The sequence below is a fragment of the Pleurodeles waltl genome, chromosome 2_1, assembly GCF_031143425.1.
Source record: "Pleurodeles waltl isolate 20211129_DDA chromosome 2_1, aPleWal1.hap1.20221129, whole genome shotgun sequence".
NCBI classification, from domain to species: domain Eukaryota; kingdom Metazoa; phylum Chordata; class Amphibia; order Caudata; family Salamandridae; genus Pleurodeles; species Pleurodeles waltl.
The window spans coordinates 667497873-667520061 of NC_090438.1; the positions used below are offsets into that span (position 1 = coordinate 667497873).

Genomic DNA, 22189 nt, shown 5'->3' on the forward strand with positions numbered 1-22189 from the left:
TCCGGCTGAGGTGCCTGTGTATTTTTTACCTAATGCCCCGCAGTGTTCTCTCCGTGTTGTTGCAGGAGTGAGGTGGGGCCTTGGCCTATGTGTTGTGGCCCTGTGGCCCACGGACATTGAGAACTGTGCAGTGTCCCTCCATTTGTAAATATGTATATACGTTTGTATTTTGATGCACTTATTCCTAGTATTTTATCATATTACACTCACTTTCTTCAAATCAGTTTGTCCTTGCATTATTCCTGAGGGGTACGGGGTAGGTCTGTTATGTTGCTGCTTCTGGTTGTGTGTATGGTGTTGGAGGTAGGGGTGTTGCGTGTTGCGTTTGTTTGTCACTCTCCTTTTCCTCCCCCTCCCTTGTGTGCTAGGCGGCAGTACTCACCATGGTCATCTTCGCCGGCATTGCTATTCATAATGCAGCAGAAAGTAGAAGAGCATCGGAAATATGTGCAGCTCGGGCTCCATGGCGTTGTGGTTCTTACCTGAGTCTCCACATGTGAGTCCTTTGACTTCTGAGCTCTGTTTCTGCCATGCTTTTGACGTTGTTGGTACCCCTCTGAAAAAGGTGGCGGATTGGACTGTCTTAAGACAGTGGGCGGTACATTGTCTTCCGCCTGGCTGTTGGAGGTTACCGCTGTGGTGCTTGTTGATTCCGCCGTGGTGGTCGGTGTGTTAAAGTGGCTGTCTGTCTGAGCGGTTTCCTCCGTGGTCATAATTCTATTTTGGTTATCGCCGGTCTGTTGGCGGTACTACCGCCGCTTTATCACTGACCGCCAGGGTTGTAATGAGGGGCAATATGTCTTACAGCATTAGTTAAAGATAAGGGAGTCACATTACAGGGAGAAATACAGTAAAATGGCTACTGTTTTTTTCACGTATATAAAACGTTTTTTCACTACAAGCATATTTCCTATGTGCTTGTAGACTCTTATATACCGACAAAAGTTATCTCAGCTGCTATCCATCTTTAAGCTCATGAGAGTACTACTGACATTAAGAGACATGAAAATCTCTTAACCTTCCAACAAAGAGCACAATTATTAAAGTGAAAAGAAATAATAGGCTCAACAGCTCCTGATGTAAAATCCTGCAGAAAGCTCTTTTTTAATAAGGAATTAGCCGTAGTCCTCAGGAAACAGAAAGGTCTGATGCCAAAGTATGTTGTACACTAGATTGTGGGTCAGCTACTCAATATATATACAACAGCAAAAGAGGGCTGGGGTTGTCATTAAATCTGAGATCTGGTGATTAATTAAGCTCTGCACATAGTTGTCCCAAATTCTGCCCAAGATTATAAACTCATGGGGCTGCATTAACTGTGAAAAGCGTTTTATTTTATTGTATTTTATTCAGCAGCACAAGATTACTTCACATAGTGAAGCGACATACAAAGAAAGTGGTGTGGGAAAGTGTACATAGCTTAAAGATAATACATCAAAGCCCAGACTTAATAATTCTTTGTGTTGTGGTTTGTAGGAAGAGGGCTCTTCATATAGTGGACCAAAAAGAGGTACACTGCATAAAGGGTCCAGCCAAAACCCAAAGGAATTACAGAGGCATAAATGAAACCCCAAATGCTCTCTTTTGTGGTAGTGTGAGTGAGCAGTTAGCCATATCAGAGGGTAGTGCTAAGCATGTACTGCACACACAAAGGCAGTAAGTGATTAAGTAATTAAGAAATCCAACACCAATTTATAAAAAAAACACATACTTTGATATGAATCAAGTAGGTAGTTTGAGAGCTATGAATTTTTAGTTATCAAAAGTTGATACTGCAATTTTTGGAGTGATAATGTTATACTATGGGGGAAAACCATATACTGCATATGGGTACCCATCAACGACTTAAAGGACCAATCTTCTGGAGTTGTATGGGGCAAGGCCCAATGCAGTTTGGGGGTTCTGGGGTGTCCGGGGGCAGATGTGTGATATGGCACCGGGGTTCCCATTCACTTCAATGGAGATCAGTTTGGTCAGAAAGAGAATGCAAGCAGGGGTGGGGGGGTCAGTCCAGGGGAACTATGGGAGGCTCGACCTTTGAGATCCTCGGGCATGTAGGGACACCATTGGCCCACTTCTCCTTGGGCTGTGGGGCTTGGGTGCATTAGTGTCTTTTGGCTTTGGGTTCCATGTTGGGGATACTCGTGGTTGGAGAGGGCCTTCAGAAAGAGGCTGCAGGAGGCATTGGGAAGACTACTGTTGGCAAACCCAAGGTGGGCTTTGACTCTGTAGGGCCTGGGGACCACGGTGGCAGCATTGGCCCACTTCAACTGGGGCTAGGGGGCACAGGTGCAGTGGTATTGTCTGGAGTGGGGTTTTGGTGGTCCTCCTGAGTCTTCTTTGGTGCCTGCAATAATGATCTGCTACTCCACGGGAGATCCTGGTTACTTCTCAGAGTGCTGGTAGTCCTCCCAGGCTTTTGGTAGCAGAATAGCTGTAGGACGATCCGTCTTTGGCGCAATATCCAAGGACAGTCGGCAGGCTGCGGGGTAGGGGCTAAGTCAGTTGTTGCTCCTCAGTTCTTGCTTTTCGCAGCTCTTCAGGTCCTTCTTCTTCTGTAGTCCAATGAATCTGAAGTCCTGGTATCAGGGGGTCCCCTAAGTACTCAATTTAGGGACATTAAGGGGAGTCTGGGTAGTAGCTAATGGGCTACTTACCCCTGGGGTCACTAAGCCCCCTAGAGGACCACTTCCTTTGGGGAGTAGGCATCACCCTGCCCCAGAATTCCTAATTCCTAATTTTGTGTTCAATTCAGGCTGGTCATCCTAGAGGTGTGTCCAGCCTGGCAGTGCAACACGCCTCCTGCATAGCTAACTGCCCTGCCTGCCCAGGCACCAAGTGAGCCCTGGCCAGGGTGATCGGCATCTCCTCACTTCTCAGGGAAGCCAGATCCACATACCAAAGGCAATGAGCTCTTTGAAGCCCTCTGTCTTGAAATGCAGATTTATAGGTCATCCTACTGGGGGTGGGGGGGCAGGGGGAGACTGGGTAACACCCCTGTCAGAGCAGGCTTTGTTCCTGACTGTCCGAGAGTAGAGACTTTCACCATTGGGTGTCAGGAGCTCATCTGTTGGTGGTGGACTGGTAGAAACCAGTTAGTCATCACACCCGCAGTTGGAAGGTTTTCAAAGGGCACCTCTAAGGTGTCCTGTGGGTGCATGTATTCATAAATTCATCACTGGAATCCGTGAGGGTTTATTAATACAAGGTATTTGATATCAGACATCCCTAGTTTCAGTGAAGCCATAATGTAGCTGGAGAACTCGTATTGACCACTGTCCAGCACATGGAGCTTAACATGGCTTCCCAGATCACTTACTATGTCTAACAATCAACAAAGACATAGCATGGTCATATCTGCTCATGCAGATATGTCCTCACCTGTAATATAATGCACCCTGCCTTAGGGCTGTAAGGTCTGCTGTAGGGGTGATTTAAAAATATTACAGGCAGATACATCATAGTCAGTGAGCGGGGAAGGAAATATCCATAAAAAGTGATTTTCAAGGGTAAAAGAGAGGTAGGTGAGAAACGTCATATGCAGTGTGCTAAATAAGGAAAGACAGGCATCAGGATTTAGCACCCTCAATGCAGTGTTAAGCATTGCAATTATATTTTAAATTACTGTTTTAAGGCCAGCAGCAAAGCTCCAACATCTTTCAATTGCTCTGCTGCAGGAATAATATATGCATTTTGAAGACGTGCAGAGGAATTTCAAGACATAATTATTAAGCCATTCAGAAACTAAGAAAGTTCTCTCAGCTGCTTTGCACAATGTCATTAATTTAGGGCAACAATCTTACATGTGAACAAATATGGCCTCCATTCACAGGCTTCAAAGGAGAAGGATTGCAGGCCATGGCCTCTGAAACAGTAGTCCATGGAACGCCTGACATATAGGGTTACAACTTAACTGGCATGAAATCACAAAAAAATATTCTTACAATGCAGAGAATGCAACAAAATTGAGCCTTGAACAGGTGAGTGTACAAATGTGTGTTCCCAGCCTCAAGAGCTGCCTCTGCTCTGGTTGGCTGACTATCTTTCCTGCAATGAGCTTTAATGTCACAAGGCAAATCTGAATCAAATCAGACTTCCTCACACACCCATCAACAATATGCTCATTACCTGCATAAGACAACACCATTCATTTTCCTGGCGCTGCTGCTGTTGTTCAAGATTGCAGGGACAAATGTGCCCCTGTACTGTGCCAGGATAGCCCTGTCCCTCTACTTCCAGAGTGTACACTATGCCTGAAGGGTAATCACCAACAATCAAATCTCCATCTGCCGCTATCACTGTGCTCTTTTTGTTTCTTATTCTAAAACAAATGTGTAGAAAGTGCCTCACCTCAAGGAGTGGAAAAGGTGCACTAGGAATGCAAACATATAATGCTGTGTCTTCCGTAGCTGTTTTTCAGCCAGAGAAGGGGCAGCCTTTGCAGCAGTTCAGACTCCCAGGGTCTGAAGAAGGCCACCATCTCCAGCCCCAAGACCCAGGCACTGCCGTGAAAGTGAAACAAACTCCTTCTGAACTGCTGCCCTCTGCGAAGATGTCATCTGAGGAGCCAAACCCCAAAACCTTGAGGCCAGAGCCAGCCATGAAAACGAGGCAAACACAGCTTTTTTACTTTCAGTACAATCAGCTGCACAGTTAAGCCATTCATTTTTTGAGCCTTCAGTATTTTCAGCCCCAAGTAAACATGATTACTGACCTGAGGAGGCCATCTGTTTTGGGGTGCCCCCCGTGGCTAAAGCCCTGAGCCAGGCTAGAGGTTGAAGCCTGGCTCTGGCTCAGATCGAGGTCCTTTTGGAACCTCAAGCCCATAACAAGGCTTTCTTTCAAGTGGCTTCTGCCTGCCACCTCCGCTGTACCCAGGATGTGGTTTTATGGCCAGGCTGCAGCCTTTGGAATTGGGGAACCAGGTTCAAGCTTTTGTGTCAGCTCAAAGTCCTGTCGTTCTGGGCAAATGACTTAATCTCCCTGTGACTAAAAAATGAATGTGACCATGAGTAATATAACTGGTGCTCATGTAAAGCACTCCAGTGCCTTATGGTTGTGTTTTCACTATCAAACAAACTGTAGAAAATGCACAAAGTGGTAAAAACAAAGCGTTAACATATGAAAAACAAATAGATACCCGTGGATGATTTGTACAAAGTGAAACCAGAAGACCTGGATAAATCACAATTTCACTGCTTAATGTCAAAGCTTCCACATGTTAAAGAAATGCACTTTTTTAATTTTGAAAAGTCATCATCATATTTTAACACGATGTTTGTTGTATGATTTGCATGGTAATATTTTTTCAGGGCTTGACTAGTGCTTGGGTTCTAAGAGCCAAGCCAGAACCTTGACGCGGCTTAGGGTTAGCTTTACCTGTTAATTTCTTGGCTTGCCCAACTCCACTGCTAATGTTAGCTGGTTTTGTTGCTTGGAATGCGTAGGCCATGTTTCTTGCCTGCAGAGCATCAGTGTTTTAAAAATAATCAATATAAAACAAATGGTTTTAAAGTATGTTTCAAAACCATTTCTTTTGGCATTTGGGTGGTTCCGGTCTCCTGAAGTTGGCCATGAGCAGCGCTGCTTGGGTCAGAGAATCCAGTGCATACATGATCAAGACTCGTCAAAATTCAAAAAAGTGTATTTCTTTGTATAATGATCTTTGTCACACATTTCAGTTTTGTATTTCAAATTATACCATTGCATTGAATGGCAGTTGTTAGAAGTGACATATTCTAATCATGAACTTTGAAACATTCACGCCCCAATCACCACTACCCTGACTACAATGCTGTTAGTGAACCAAGAAGAAAGACAGCTGTTTTTTGCCTCCTATACATTGCTTTTAGTGTTACTGTACATTGAGTAACATTATAGTCTTTTTGCTTTTGTGCAGGGTATACCCCGAACTGATGTAAATTAAAGTGCTCTTATGTGAAGATGAAGGCAAAGGAGGCCCTGTGCAAAAAGTAATTGCCTAGTTGCTTATTGGACATTGAATGATTGGACAGTACCACAGTGGGGTTCTTGGTGGGGATTTTGGAAGGATGAGGCAAATTTGGATGCCTAGTTATATGGGAGCCCACGGATACTGTAAAAGAGCCAATGGGGATCGAAACTAATCCAGGTGAGGGCAAAGTAGCCTCATCCCCAAGTAACATAAGTAACAAACTAAGCAGAGCAAATCAAAGTATGGATGACACCCAAAAATGGGTGGTGTTTCCTGCCGTTGAAGCAATGCGCACAATTTCAAGAACTTTAGACATCAGTTCTTTCACCTTGATAGCTCAAGAACAAAAGACAGCAATGCAAGCTGTGGACTTGAAGAGAATAGTGACTATTGTAGAAAACCAGAAGTCATTGTTGAATTTGGCCTGAAATCTATGATGTCTCTCCTTGAACCATCAGAAATGCATATTTCATTGATAAGGTCAGATGATATAATTGAAGAAATAAGACTTCTCCCTCTGAAATTGGCTATTAAGCAGAAAGGAGAAAAAACAGCCAAACTGTGATCTGAATTGGAGTTCAGATATCAACATGAAATGGATCAATCTCCATGCTTGCCCAGGCCAATAGCTGGAAAAAGTGGCTCACCAGTCATAAGAAATATTCCATTAGACTCTGTAGCTGAGGAGTCTATGGAAAATATGCTAGACAAAGGGCCGAGCCAAAACCTAAATAAAGTCGTGGTTGTGAGAAATTTGCCTTTTTTATGTGGTACCCAAGATTTCTCTCCTTTTTCTGAACCCTATATTTGCTGACTTGAGAAGTCTGTGCACTTTGAACCTGTTAAACAAGGGTAAAGTGCCTGCTCTCCCCATCGAAACATGATCAAATGGACTTATTCCAGATTTGTACATTTAACTTGCTTGTAAGTCCCTAGTATGTGGTGTAGAAAGAGACCCCAAGTACTGAAAGTCACATGCCACTGGTGGACTGCAGCACTTATTGTACCATCCAGTGTAGTGTCAGTGTAAACATGGCTTCAGGCCTGTAAATCCTGCAGCATGACCTGCCTTTTTAACAGGTAAAGACCTCCATTTTAAATATTAGTAAGCCACCTACATGTTGGCCTTGAAGTCCACAAGGTAGGGTGTATTGTATTTAAAAATGGGACAGGTAGAAAATTGATATTATCATGTCCCTACAGTTCACCGTATTGTTAATAGTTATTATAATCCAATTAATTTGGAAAGGTGGGGTGTTAATACATGTCAAGGACTAGTAAGTTTTAAAAAGTTACCTTTTCCCTACCTGAAGTTCCTAGGGGCTAATTTGCATTAACTCTCTAGAAACTCCCAGTCAGTACAGGAAGAGAACGCATTAGGCTGACCTGAATGGGAAGAGATGACTCATTAGGATATGCAGATAATTTGAAAATTCGGTTGATACCACAGTGATTAATCCCGCCTTAAAGGTCTGTTGAGCTGCATATAGCACTTTGGCACACTTGATAGGAAGACAATAGGTTGCCAGGACAATTCTTGTGTATCGCATCTCTGATTGATGAAAGACCCTGCTTTCGACCTACCAGAATTCTGTCTCTAGGCTTTTTGTGGGTACAGTGCACACTTCATACTGGATGTAGTGTTAGATGTGGGAGGACACTAGTGATTACCATAGTTCAGTTCCCTACAGATCCACATACCTCAGAGCCCAGGTTCCGTGTGGCTGAAGGCTTTTCTCATCTCAACACACGTCATTTTGGACCTGTTTGCAGTAAGGAAAATATAAACTACTATGAACATTGTTAGTGTTGGCACTGGGAACTTTTACCTCATGGTTAAGGAGTGCCCAGGAGTCACCCCTACCCACTAGCTGGTGTCAGGTGTAAATATGGTACCACTATGAACCTTATCAGAACACTTTCTGGATCTGTGGAAGAGTAGAAGAGGACAGGACCTTCTGTCTGTGATCTGTGAGGAGCTCTGAAGGACTAGATGTTCTTCTCCTTGCACCCAGGGCAAAGAAGTGGACTCCAAGGTTAGTTGGCTGACATCCTCAGTGGCTACAGTGACACAAAAAGCTGCAAAAGGCCTTTCCCTCAGAGCTGACCAGTGGCACTGGAACTAGACATGGACTCTGCTGTTGGCCTCTGCCTGGCATCCTGAGCATCCATAGTTTCTGACTCCCCTACCCTCCGAGGTCCTGGTGGGCATAGGTATACTCCTGTGGTTGCTTGAGCTCTAGGAAAAAAGTTTTAAACTTTTGAAAACTTCATCAGGGAAGCATTCCATTGGTGGGGTGTGGGCGTTCCCATGTATAGATTTAAAAGGAGTTGTAAACGTGGGGATACATTAAATTGGACCCAGGCATAACAAGGTGAAATTTCTTTATTTATCCTTGTTACTTCATTTTCCTATGTGTGATGTATTCTGCATCACAAAGAAAATGGTAATTGCCTGTAAGGATTGTTTATGTGCAGAAAGGTCTCTCTTCCTGCACAAATACAAGCATGCTCCTAATACTGGCACTCTTGCACCATGGTGCAAGGGTGCCTGCATTGGTGCTAGGAGCATACAGTGCAACAGCACAAAAAGACAGCAGAAATGTTCCATAACTTTGTAAATAAAGTACATTTCTGATTTCTCTCTTTCACACAACGCAGTGCAGCAAGTTGTCTTGCTGCGCTCAATGCATGAAATGTAAGCAAATCTGACCCTCAAAATTCATGACTTGGTCTTTAGTTCAGAAAATAGTTTTTGCAGTGTGGCACCTCAACTGGGGTTTAGTTGACCTGTTGAGGTTTTTGTCTGTCTGCTGGCGAAGGGGTAGTCTGGTACAGTCCCTGTGTCTCTTGATTCATGAACCCTTTTCTACATGTTCCCTTTACGATGATTATGTCCTAGTAGACTGATAGATTTGTCTATATGCAAGGCCAGCTTGCCATTCTTTTGATGTGGGCACTATGTTTCATCCCCATCTACATGCCACCCTTCTTTTAGCGAAAAGATGTAAAACGTCTAAGGGACAGCAGTATCTGCTCTGTATGTCTCAGTAGGGCCACTTTAGGAGAGGGTGGCAAACTCACTTCTACCATAGAGAAGATAAGTTCAAACACTTCACACCAAAAATCGACGCTCCTGGGACACGTCCATGCAAGGTGCATAAAGTCTGCACAAGGAGTCATACACCTCTTGCAGTTTGGGTTATTTGGTTGGTTGAGTGAGTACAATTTAACAGGTATGCATGTCTGATGATGTGATTTTGACCCTCATTTCAACTTTGGCGGGTGGCAACCACCGCCCTCCAAGTTGAAACCGCATGGCGACCGCCAATGCACCTGCACTACCGCTGGGTCTATTTTGAGATCCCTGCTGGGCCGGCGGGCGGAAACCTGGTTTCCCGTCCACCGGCCCAGTGGGGATCTCGGCCGCAACACGGGAGCTGGCTCCAAATGGAGCCGGCGGTGTTGCGGCTGTGCGACGGGTGCAGTTGCACCTGTTGCGCTTTTCACTGTCTGCTATGCAGACGGTGAAAAGCTCCATGGGGCCGTGGCAGGGGGCCCCGCGACTCCCCTTTCCGCCAGCCTTTTCATGGTGGTTCATACTGCCATGAAAAGGCTGGCGGGAGGGGGACTCGTAATCTCCTTGGCAGCGCTGCCCTGGGGGATTACAACTGCCGGGACAAAAGTGGTGGGAAACCGCCGAGACAAAAGTGGCGGGAAACTGCCGGGACAAAAGTGGCGGGAAACCGCCAGTCCCAGCGGTGCGACCGCGACATTTCCGCCGCGGTCCTGATGCCCAAGTTTGAACTGCGAGCCTGTTGGCGGTACAAACTCCAAAACAGCCCTGGCTTGAGGGCCTTAGTATTAATTAGTCTCAATCTTTCACTGGGGGACAACAAACCGATGTAGGTACAGCAAAATGACCATTCTTTATCGGAGACAGTGTACCCTAAAGTTGATTCCCATCTTTTTTCAACTCAAGGTTTTGTCACTGAAGCACCTGTCTGTATAGCTGTGTAAAGTCTATAGGCAATATGTCTTTTAAAGGAAAGTGTCATAATTAGAGATAATGCCTTGCAGGGCTTTGATTCCAGAGAAAATGTAAGGTAGTTAGGCTTACACAATGCTCTAAGCCGATAGTATGTGAAGCTTTCTTTGGCAGTTTGCTGCGGTATTTATATACCTAAAATCTTTAGGCTGGGCTGTGAGGTGGAAAATGTGCCAAGATGCTGGCCTGAGAGCGGGAGTCCATGCATTAGAGCCAATGCTAACTGAAACGACTTCCATTTTACTGATGTTAATCTTTGAGGTCTCCATCCTTTTCTGTAAAAGAGCTGTTTATGTTAACTGAAACACATCACAAGCTACTAATATTATTAGTGTGGTAATAGTGATGACATCAGACAAGATTACATTATTGCCCATCATATGCAAGTGGGCATGCAGTGCATCAGGCATGGTTTCTTGCAGTAATGTAAAAAAGGCATTGTCAATATGTAATTCTGCTGCATGGGTAATATGTAACAGCCAGAGCTACAAAGCATTTGCTCCCAATGTCTCCCCAATGCCACATGATTTATCACACAAATAACAGTTTTAAGTATATTTTAGAAAATCAGACATTTTGTCTAAATAGCAAGCGAGTTCTGAAAATAAAGAGATTTTCGTCTTGAATATACACTCTCACTATTAGTGTACTAAATCAATTAAACCAAGCGAAAGCTTGTAATTTAGTAGACTGGGCTGCACACTGGGGAGCTACTTACAGGTAGCTGGAGAACTACCAGTAGCTCATGAGCTACTTGTTGGAGAAGACTGCTTTTGCTAGTTTTGATCCATCCAACCTTTGACGTTACAGAGGCAGTTCTGAAGAAATGCACAAGTCAAACTGCCATCACATGAAAAATTAGTCCTGTGCCGTTTCCCTAGGTATAGAACTTACAATCAAAGTAGTTAAACAGTTTCTTAAGAGGAAGAATGTAGATATCAATTAGGCAAGGAGAGAAAATAGAACCCAAGAATTACAAGGGGCTGAATGGTAGTCACTTTTTCAACAAAGACATGCGCTAAAAACTCACAAAATCCTTGAGCATAAAAAGTGTGACTGGGGGAATTGGTCAACTCCTCAATTATTTTAAAAGTTTCTTTGTGTATGTTCCTAGACTTTTTTAGAAGGGAGTGGTAAAACTCTGAGCTCCAAGTAAATAGCCTTTTAATATTGTGACAGTTGCCGTTTTAGCTCCAACCAAAAGTAGGTTTCCATTTGTGCTCAGCTTGGCGAACCTCAAATTTAAATTTGCCAATATTTTATTTTTACTCTTTTGTTTGTATTTGATCTGGGGCTCTATTAGATCTTCAATTAATCCAATTAAAATAGTTAGTATAAATGGAGTCGGGTTGTCAAAGTTAGGAGACGACTTGAAACACATGTGACACTTTGGGGTTAGCTTTATGCTCAGCTCTAGACAAAGTAACAAATTGATCAATAAAGGTGGTAATGTCAGCAGATTTAAGCTGAAAGGAAATTGAACATACATTTGCAATGCAACAGGTCTCGCATTTGCTTGAGTTAGAACTGGCCTTTTCTTGCCACATAAATTGGTTAACCTTGACGTATAATTTGGTCCTCTCTGCCACATATTTCAAGTGGCCTTGCATATAAGTAAAGCGTTTCATTTACCTTCTTCCTCTGTCTGCCATTGAACTCAAATTATCTCAAACTCCATGAAAGACCTCATATGGAGAATATTGCCATTTCTAATTTGGAAAAAAGGCTTGTTAAGGTACATTTACATATCAGTGCGTCTGGTAGTTGTAGTCTTGGTTCTTTTTAATTGATCCAATAACACACCTACTAGCAATGATATATAAAAACACTGTCCAGGAACAGGAAAGTGGGGTCCAAGTGATATGGAGCCATGTAGTCACGATGTCATGGAATCATGTGGTTACATTACTCAGTGATGGGCATTTACAGCACATCACACATAACCCGGTTGGCTGAAAGTAGTAGTCAGTAAAACTAGCTTTGATGCACTAAGGCCCATATTTATACTTTTTTTGCGCCGCATTTGCAGCATTTTTTGACGCAAAAGTGATGCAAACTTACAAAATATAATTGTATTTTGTATGTTTGCGCACTTTTGTGTCAAAAAGTGGGCCAAATGCGGCCCACACAATGTATAACTATGGGCCTAAGTCAGTTAGTCTTGTGAGAATATTCATATCTGACTTTCTGTTCCTTGCGAAGCGCAAATAAATAAGTGAATTGATAAAACTAGTACAATTCCTTTAAATAATGGAAACAACAAATTTGGGGTTTCAGTACTTGAAGATTATAAAACAAACTGGTTGATTAGCACACCCAGCCAACTGAAAGGCTGGAAAAGATTATAAAACAAACTGGTTGTTTAGCATACCCAGACCACTGAAAGGCCGGACTTTATCTGCAAAGTGCTTCAGGAACGTATTACCGACCAGTCCCATATAACAACCAATCGGCATGCAGGGCTATGCATGAGAGACCACCCAGGCAACCTATGCGCAGGGAAAGTGAAAGTAGGATCATGGAAGTCACAGATGGTTCAGACCAGTGTGGGCAAAAATGACGCAGCACGCATGAACGTAGTCCCCAACAAGCATGATAAATAATGCAAAGGGAGGAGGAGAATGGGCTGAATTGTGGACTAGCTGGAAGCATGCTTGCAATGGTAGGTAAGAATAAACACACTGGCCCAAATTTAAGAAAAGCGGCGCTGCATTGTATGCAGCGCCACTTTTCTTGCACCCATCAGCGCCTCCTCAATGCGACCATATGTGCACCGTATTAAACATATGGCACTCCATGGCGCAGTTTAAGGACAATAGCGTCATAATTGTTTACACTATTGTAGTACGTAGAAGGATTAAGGTACATAGGGGCCCATTAAGAATAATGGTGTGTCTCGTTTAACGCCTGCTCTGTACAGGCAATAAAAAGAGCTGCTAAAAGTACCGCAGTGGAATCTTATGGATTCCACTGTGACATTTTTGTGGTCCCCCTAACAGGGGAACACCTCCTTCCATACATTATGCCTGGCACATAATGCCACATTAATGTCTTCTTCAATTTGTTTGATATTCTGGGCTGACCAGAGAGACAAAATGTCTGCCCACATGTCTTCTACTCTGTCCCCTCCTCTGTACACTCTATTGATATAGGTGCTCTGCTTTCTGCTCTGCAGCCTCATGGAACTGAATTACCCCAGTCTTAATTTCTGTCAAAATGTGAACATTCCATGTTTGCATGTATTGCTGCTCTAGGGCCCTGATTAATATTTTTCACGCAAAACTGCCCTAAAGGCATTTTTTTGCGTGAAAAAGTATACTGCCAGCTAGCACCATCCCAAGATGCCGGCTGGGCAAGTCACCATGGACCTGACTCCTGTATTGGTAAAGACAGGAGTCATGCCCACCATCCCAATGGCCATGCCCAGGGGACATGGCCATTGGTTCAAGTGGGCCCAAAAGCCATGTTATTAAATATGTACATATGGAAAAAGCAATTGTGAGGTCAAGAAGTCTGTTGGCCTAATGCAGGGGTACAACCATGAAATTTGTGCATGATAATGGCGTGAAAATGGTTTCCCCAGCTGCAGAAGTTTATAAAAGCATATTGCCAAAATGCTTCACTGTGTGGTGCTGATATCCAAGGATACAAGAACATTGCGAGAATGCTTTTTAACTCCTTCTTAGCCTGCTATGAAGCACACCCACCAGTCCTTAAATGATAGATCTAAGAGAGGTATATCAGCCCTTGTTATATTTACCCTATTCTTGCACTGGATATGAGCCTGAAGGACATCAGAGCTAAGCCATCATAGAGAATGCCTGCATGGAGGGCTATGTCATGCTGGGGGCACGTCACTTGCTTGGTTCAAACATATTTTGGGCCTGCCCGAAGCAATAGACACGTCTGAACTATGGTCCACCCTCAACTTTACTTCCGTTAGACTGGGTGTCAAAGGAAAAAAAACATACACATTATGACATGCCTTTGAGGGTTCACCCTGCCAATCCTCCCCATTAAGGAAGAGCACACCTAAAGTTGAGGCCTCCTTGAATGAGATCAAACCTTCACTAACAAATACCTTGTACATTATATTGCCATTTGGCATGCTACCTTTGAATGCCTATCCTTTGTGTATAAATTAAGTACTTCCTCTAAGAAATTCAGGTATTGCTGTTAATGTACTGCTATAGGGGCAGATATACATATTGTGCTTCTTTTCCCCATATCCATATTTGCAATGAAACAACCAAGCACCAAGTGGCTTGGTAAGTTGATCAAGAGTGAAGGTGAAAGTGAGATAAAGAGGCTAGTGGAAACATGGAAAACAGAAATTTGTAGAAATATGGTACTGCCATCTCACAATATTTACCCGTGCAATGAAAATGGGATGATTTAGTAAAACATAATAGCCTTATTATTTACAAAGCTTAGTTTTATTTTAGAAATGTTTTCCTTATTCTGCTTCACATCTCGCAGATGTGGTACAGTGAGATGTTTTTAAGGTCATTTTTATGACAACTGTGCTGTTTACTAAATATTAATAAATAAACATAGATAATAAATGAACAATATATAAATACTATATATACACTATATTATGGCCCACCTTGCCAACACCTATTTACCCTTTGCCTCAGTGTCTGGAGCAATACAGAAAGACCAACCACCAGCTACACCTAGTCATGGTACCCACAATACAGTTTGTGGGCACCAAATAGTTTGGATAAGGAAATGCCAACTTTCTAAAAGTTGCTATTTCAGAATTCTGACTAAAAAATCCAACTTTACCATTAAAGAGCGTCTTAAGTTACAATTCTTTAGACACCACACTCCATATTCCTACCTGCTCCCAATTGAAAGGTGTCACATATTAGATGTAATAAGTTAACCTAATGTTATCCTATGGGAAAGGTAGGCCTCACAGCAGTGAAAAACAAATTTAGCCTTTTTCATTACTGGGACATGTAAAACTTAAAAGTCCATGTCCAACTTTTTAAATGCACTACATGCTGCCCTCTAGGCTGTGTAAGACCTGTCCTATGGGTGATTTATATGCATTGAAAAGGAAGGGTTAGGCCTGGGAAAAAGGCTTTTCTTTGCCAGGTCAAAATGGCAGTTTAAAACTGAACACACAGGCTGCAACTGCAGATCTGAGATATGTTTAAAGGTCTACTTGGGAGAGTGGCACAATCAGCGCTGTGGCTGCAGCTGTACAGCATTGTAGCATTTAATTTACAGGCCCTGGGCACAAGTAGTATTACTTTACTAGGGACTTACAAGTAAATTAAATGTGCCAATTGGGTGTAAAACAATTCTACCATATTTAAGGGAAAGAAAGACTGCAGGCCAGTTTGCACCAAGACTCTGTAGCCCAGGATGACGGCCAACGTAAAGTTCTAGCAAGACCTGCTTTTTGGGCTGACAGCAACTGTTTGCAACGCCCAGCAGCGCGAGACCTGCAGTGACGACCAGCTATGAAGCTTGACCTACTCTTTGCGCCGAAAAACTCTTACATGTGGCCTCCTCCAACAGCTTGGTGCTGGGCTTGAGATGGTAAATCTTCGGCGAGACTAACCGAGTCCTTGTATCCAACTTGTGCTTCATCATGATTGGCCTGTACTTGTGGCTTTACCTGGGTCTAGTACCAACAGATAACTGCAAGTGCCGCTTTCTGCTTCATGCAAGGTGCTATTCACACTAAAAACTTAAAATGCAATATCTATGGTTCAACTGATGTCCTATTGACTGGATTTTGGGTTTTATGTGTCATTTTATTTACTAAAATTCACTCTATTTTTCTAGATTGATTTCGGATATTTTTCTTGTGTTGTGTTTTCACTTTAGTACTCTTTGTGCTGCACAGATACTTTACACATTGCCTCTAAGTTAAGCCTGACTGCTTTTGTACCAGGCTAACAGAGGGTTAAGCACAGGTTTCTTTCTTGACTTTTGTGGTTCACCCTGATAAGGATTGTACCAGTTCATAGAGTAGGGTTTCACCCCCAACCCAACCAACAACCCAATTTCTCAATGTTTTTTAAATAACCTTTCTTTGTTTTTGTTAGTTTTTGGGGTGTTTTGAATTGTGTTTTTTCACTTTTCTTCAACAACTGTTGTGGCAATTGCCCACTTTGTGGTTTTTTAACTGCTTCAACTTATTAGTGTTCTCATATTTGCTCCTCCTAAGCCCCCTGCTTCCCACATTAAATAAGGACATTTCTCTACCCACAATAGGGTCAAGCCCTCAGAATTATCTGAAAAATACTCACATGAAAGTACAAGGTCGTTGCTGAGTAGCTGCATATGAATTTCAACCTAGTTGCCCCCAAACTGCACTACATATAACACAGGCCATCCGAGTAGATTGTATTGCATGGTAATTACATCTATATAGCATTTAATATCCCTGGTGAGTTTTTTTACCTGCGTAGCAAGCTACTCCATAATCTAAGGTTAGTGGTTAATCCAGTGGTTACTGTGATTAGTTTCTGCTTCCATGCCTATATACCAGTTTCTGTGTGGTAGATTAAGTTAATAGGAGTTACATGTGATCATTAGTGGGGGCAACAAGAGTTGCTACAAAAGTTGTTGGGATTAATAGGTAAGTAAGTAGAGAGTTGTTCTTGTTACTCTTGATATCGTATTTTAGACCACTCAAAGCCTCTGGATGAGCTGAGTAGCATCATTCCCAGTCCTTCTTGTACTGCTGGGCCCTGCCATAATGGAGCAACAAGGTCCTTGCATTAATTCCAGACACCTACAGACTTTCTCTTTCACCTCTCATCCTCCCTTTGCATACCTGCCTCTCACATCTCCTGCTCCATCACACACGTCCCAGACGAAGGTTGGAGCAGCTCCCTGGTCACTCATGCACGACACCAAAATGCTTCAACTCAACGCAAACAAGACAGAAGTAATCATCATGGGCCCTCAACCCAATGCGTGGAACGACTCCTGGTGGCCACCCACCCTGGGAAACCTGCCCACCCCCATTAGCCAAGCCTGCAACCTCTGGATCATCCTGGACTCCAATCTCAGCATGAACCATCAAATCAGCTCAGTCACCTCCACCTGCTTCTGAACCCTCTGTCTCCTACGCAAGCCCTTCAAATGGATCCCCCTCGAACATAGAAAGACCGGCACACATGCCCTCATCACCAGCAGACTGGACTGTGGCAATGCACTCTACACTGGAATCTACAAGAAACTCATCCGCAAACTACAAAACATCCAGAACGCTGCCGCCAGACTGGTTCTTGACCTACCTCGACAACTCCACATCTCACAACACCTATGTACACTGCACTGGCTTCCCATAAAGAAAAGAATCACCTTCAAGATCCTCACCCACGCACACAAAGCTCTTCACAACACCGGACCAGACTCCCTGAACCAGCGACTCAACCTCCACGTACCTCACAGGACCCTAGGCTCAGCCCAGCTCTCTCTCACAGAAGTACCCCGCATCAGGAAAACCAGAACAGGAGGGCGCTCCTTTTCCTACCTCGCAGCCACTGCCTGAAACGCCCTTCCTCTCCACATCAGACAAACCACCTCCCTCCTCAGCTTCATGAAGGAACTGAAGACAGGGCTTTTTTAAGAACCAACGGTGAACGCTACACTTCCTCCTCCCCCAACCTGATGAGATCCTAACGGGTGAGTAGTGTTGTGCTTTACAAGAATTAATTGATTAATTGATTGATTCACATGTAGGATTCCAGCAAAAACCACACCGCCAGCCATGCACTCCCCACGATGCAACGTGCTGTCTGTCAGATAATGCGCTTCAGTGCCCATTAAACAGGCAATGAAGCACTATAAAAATGCTACAACACAATGCAAAATCTATTACCGTAACATACGGGGTACAGAACAGAATTTTATGTAACACAGCTGACAACAGAATACCTGACAAAATTTTATCCGAATGCCGAATTCACACAGGATTCTTTAATGAGGAAAGTTGTAAACCTGATAAAACTATCATACCGGCAACATAACATTCTCATATATGAATGTTTTCTGTAGAATAGTAAAAGTGACGTGGGTCCTGACGTAAGAAAGAAAGACGTGGGTCCTGACGTAAGAAAGAAAAATAGGCTTCCAGACGGCTGGTTAATGGATAAACATAGCAACAATCGGGGTTCAGTGGGCACCTCATGCCTCTGGGCCCTCGTGTCACTGCCCCTTCTGCACCACTGGTAGCTACACCCCTGTTTATTTCCACGTTTTTCTTACTTAATTTACTTCCATCACCTCAGTTTGTGAAATGACGGCTTTAATGGCAAAACATATGAAATCATCAAAGAGCAGCGTTTTGATTCCAGTTTGTAACAAATAATTTCAAGCCTAAAACACCTTTCCAACAGAGTTTATTCATTTGGCTTTAATTGCATAGATCTAAAGGTATTAGGCAATTATATAATATTTGGTTGAACTTCAATGGATACCTGTTTGAAGCACAGATTTGAAACACTCCTGCCTGCACAACAATAAAACTCATCCGAGAGGAGAATGTGTTCAAAAGACAAATCTGGGAAATGAAAATACGTGTATCAACTCTGAGATATGATAGTTAAGTCAGGATAACATAAGTGGAGGAAGTGTACATTGCAATAAAACTACACTGACAGCAAGCCATGGTGGTATTTCAAAGTGATTTTAAAAAGTGGCCGGTTATTGCATTGCTTCCAGTGTAACCTCAGGCCTAGGGGCCATGCCAACAGGGCAGCAAAGTGGCACCGAGGTCGCAACTTTCTTTGGTGCAGCCGGTGCAGTGGCACCAGGGTCAGAGGTCCGAGGGGTCCTCTGAATCCTGGCTATTACTGTATTTTACTTTTTAAACACCGGTCGAGGAAGGAGGCATTTTCTTCCTTGCACAAGGAGCCATGACACACTGGCGACGCCACTGAGTAGCACAACCTCCTGTAAACAGCCGGGTCGCACCTACCTCCTCCGTACAGCTGACACAGGTAGGGGAACCGCCACACATTGCCCAGTCCCACGGCGTAAGAGATGCAGGCGAAGATGAACTGCATTGGGTTGCCCCACACCGGCCGGGATTTCTCCATGTCTGTCCAGCAGCGCGCTCTTAACCTGAGCAGTGTGTGTGAAGCTCACAGAAGCCCGACGTCCCTCCTTCAGGTGGCTGCCGGCGTCCCTCTCAATCAGAGAAGGCGCCAGGCGCTACCAAGCCCTTTAATCGCTAATCTCATTAACAAGAGCGTCCTCGGAAAGCTGGTAAATAGATTATCGACAAATAAAAAGATGTAAAAAGTGCGGTGCTTTTGGCAAATGAGGCGTTTCCTGAAAACCCCGAAGGAAAACATGGGCTGCTCTTACAAGCTTTCCTCACACATGGAAAGGGTAGAGGACAGTTGTGAACAGCGTATAGTGTCTTCACGTGGAATAAGTTGAAGCAGGAATGCTTCCAGTTCCTTACTCCATGCAAAGGACAGGTGGCAGCGCTAGCAGTGCAAGGTTCACAGCCAAAAGGTACTTAGATCAAATTTACTCAAAATCATGCAACACACTCCAGCAAGGAAAGTTGCTTGTGTGGACGGACGAAAGCAGAACAGCGACATGTACTCTCAGATGCGACTCTGTTGTGCTTTCTCTCTGTCTTGGTGCCCTTTTGGCTGTATTGCACCAATGCAGAAACCTTGCGCCATAGTGCAAGGGTGTCTGCGTTATGGTAAGCATAATTTGTGCACTGGAAAAGATCCCTCGCAGTACAAAAACAATGCTTTAAGTTTTTTTCCAGTCTGTAAGAGTACTGTAGTATGCCTCACACATGCAACGAGGGAAAAACGAGAAGTGAAAACATTTCTCCCCTTTACACCTTGTTCAAGTAGGTGCACAATTTTGGTGCAAATCCCTGTCTACAATTTTTTGCAAAGTGAGAGTTTCTTCAAAACCCAGGGTGGTTGCATAGGAAGGCCCATGCACCACCCATGGAATTCCAGTGGGATATATATACTAAGGTAATATACATTGGTTACCTTCTAGAACGCCTTCAACCACAATGTATCTGCCCAGTGGGTCCGTTGTTATGGTCGTCACTGAAAATGGTAGCCTTCTATGGAAGAGAATGGTGACTCTCCAGGGTCCCGGGGAAAGTCCTGCATGAAACACCCTGTTTTAACTGTACCGTCTGAGGAATGGGCAGTGCGACCCTATCAGGTAGGTTTCCTGAAGCATCAGGACACGTGGCTGGCTGCGTTGAGCATATTGGATGACTGCTGTCCACTTAATGGAGTTGAGAAGACCATTGACATTCCATGACATAACAAAGAGCTTCATCATCTGGTCAACTGGGGACGGTAGCAAGGAGGAACCAAATGTGCTTATGGGATTGCGTCGGGGCCCCAGAGAGGGCTTGGATGGAAGTAACCCAGCCTGTGTCTCCAGCTGATTTCATGAAGTCGATCATGTATGTGGGTGCTGCTGCATGACAGTGAACCAAAAACAAAATCAAAGAATCCCCTCTTGCCCCCAACGAACCCCTCCCGATACATCACTTCAAGAATCATATGTTGCCCCAACTTTCCCTATACAGAAGAATAGTCACAACAGAATAGTCAAACCATTAATGAGTGTATGACATGGGCCTTCTCCAGTGAGACAGATCACTGTTGCATAGGGCCTGTGAGCATGCCAATGTAGCTGGTTGTTCCGGTCGGCGTCTCCTCCTTCCGAGGTGCTGTCCCTCAAGTCCCAGTTCGACAGCAGGTGCAGGTCAGGCTCCTGAGAGGGAGATTTGTCCCAATGTGCGGCAACTTGGGCTAGCCGATCACAGGCTCCAGAGAAATGCAGAAATCATTTAAGAATAGCAAACTCTACCACAGTAGCTGTAAGGTTAGTGACAGAACAGTTATATGCTTATACCAAAATGCTTATTCAAATTAGAATGGTCTTTCGTTGTATTTTAATGGCAATTGACAGGTTTATGAAATTGGAGGGACTGAATACTATACCTTTCACAAAAAGAGTGTAGGAGGTACAGTTACCGTATGTCCTCCCTAGACGATACATACAACCACAAAAAGATGCAGTGATGAAAAAAAAGACCATAGGTAAAGAATTATTTAGACATCTTTTTAGGATTGAAAAAACAAACAGGTGTATAAATCAAAATAATTTGGATGAGGCATTATGGGCATGCTTCATCATATTGTTTCTCATCCTGCCCTGATAAGATGATATTACATGGACGGACTCAACCCCAGTTTGAGGGGGTTCTTAAATAATAAACCAACTACATATCATGTATGTTAGTCATAGAGGCCCAATACCAAAATCTTGGCTGGCTGCAGAGTTAGTGCTGTTGCATAAAAAAAGGGTGCAGAAAAGACCCCACAAACTATTGGCCAATAACTTTGTTGTACAGCAATCAGAACATATTTGCAGATATCATATTAGCCACACTGTTATTTTACATAGAGCAAATTAATCCCATTACCGAGAAGAATTTAGAAAAAACACAAATACTGTAAATCAGGCATTCAGCTTCTTAATTCTAGAAAAAATATGTAGTGTTTAGGACAACACCGTTGTATGTGGCATTTGTTGGCGTTCATTCAGCTTTCAATATTATTTCCAGGAGCCTCCTTTGGAAATCTCTGTGTGAAGCAGGTGTTCCAATAGGTGAAGTGAATATTCTTCCAGTAAGCAAGGAAGTGTGCCAAGGTTGCTCACTTGCACCATTGCATTTTTCTCGGTACATCAGCCAAGTAGTACGGTTTGTGAACAATGGCATATGAGATGCAGCACTATTGGTTGGCATCTGATTTTCTACACTACTTTTTGCAGACAATACTCTGCTGATATTAAAGACACTGCAATAGACTGCTGGTCTCAAAGCCGCTCCAAAGGCTTCAGAATCACTTAAATAAATCTAAGGAATTCTGTAGATGCAATGGCTTAACTATTAACACTTTAATAATTACATTGACAACTTTTTAAGCCTAACAATGGATGTAAGAATAACTTTGGTTTGGGTAGCTTGCCTATTGAGGAAGTCCAAAAATTTGAATACTTGGGGCTTAAAACATTATCTGCCTTAAAATATATAAAACTAACCATGAAGTCAAGAAATCTTTTGGGCCAAGGTAGTGGTACAACCATTCATTTCACATGAGTTAATGTGTGCAATTAGTTTCCTTGGCTAAAGAAATTTATAAAGC

General features: G+C 43.4%; 1 protein-coding gene across 4 annotated transcripts in view; it reads right to left on the reverse strand.

The window, feature by feature from the left end:
* The window catches only part of SLC6A20 (solute carrier family 6 member 20), a 441916-nt gene that overhangs the window by 349386 nt on the left and 70341 nt on the right, over window positions 1-22189 (reverse strand). Inside the window, exon 1 of one of the 4 annotated variants that reach the window (XM_069216300.1) lies at window positions 18955-19163. The exons of 2 other annotated variants lie outside the window; for them this stretch is intronic. In XM_069216300.1, coding sequence (XP_069072401.1) covers window positions 18955-19075 — 121 coding nt within the window. In that variant the 5' untranslated portion in view covers window positions 19076-19163. Of the gene's footprint in view, window positions 1-17508; window positions 17530-18954; window positions 19164-22189 lie in introns of those variants that run through there. One more of the 4 variants, XM_069216319.1, reaches the window with a different exon arrangement.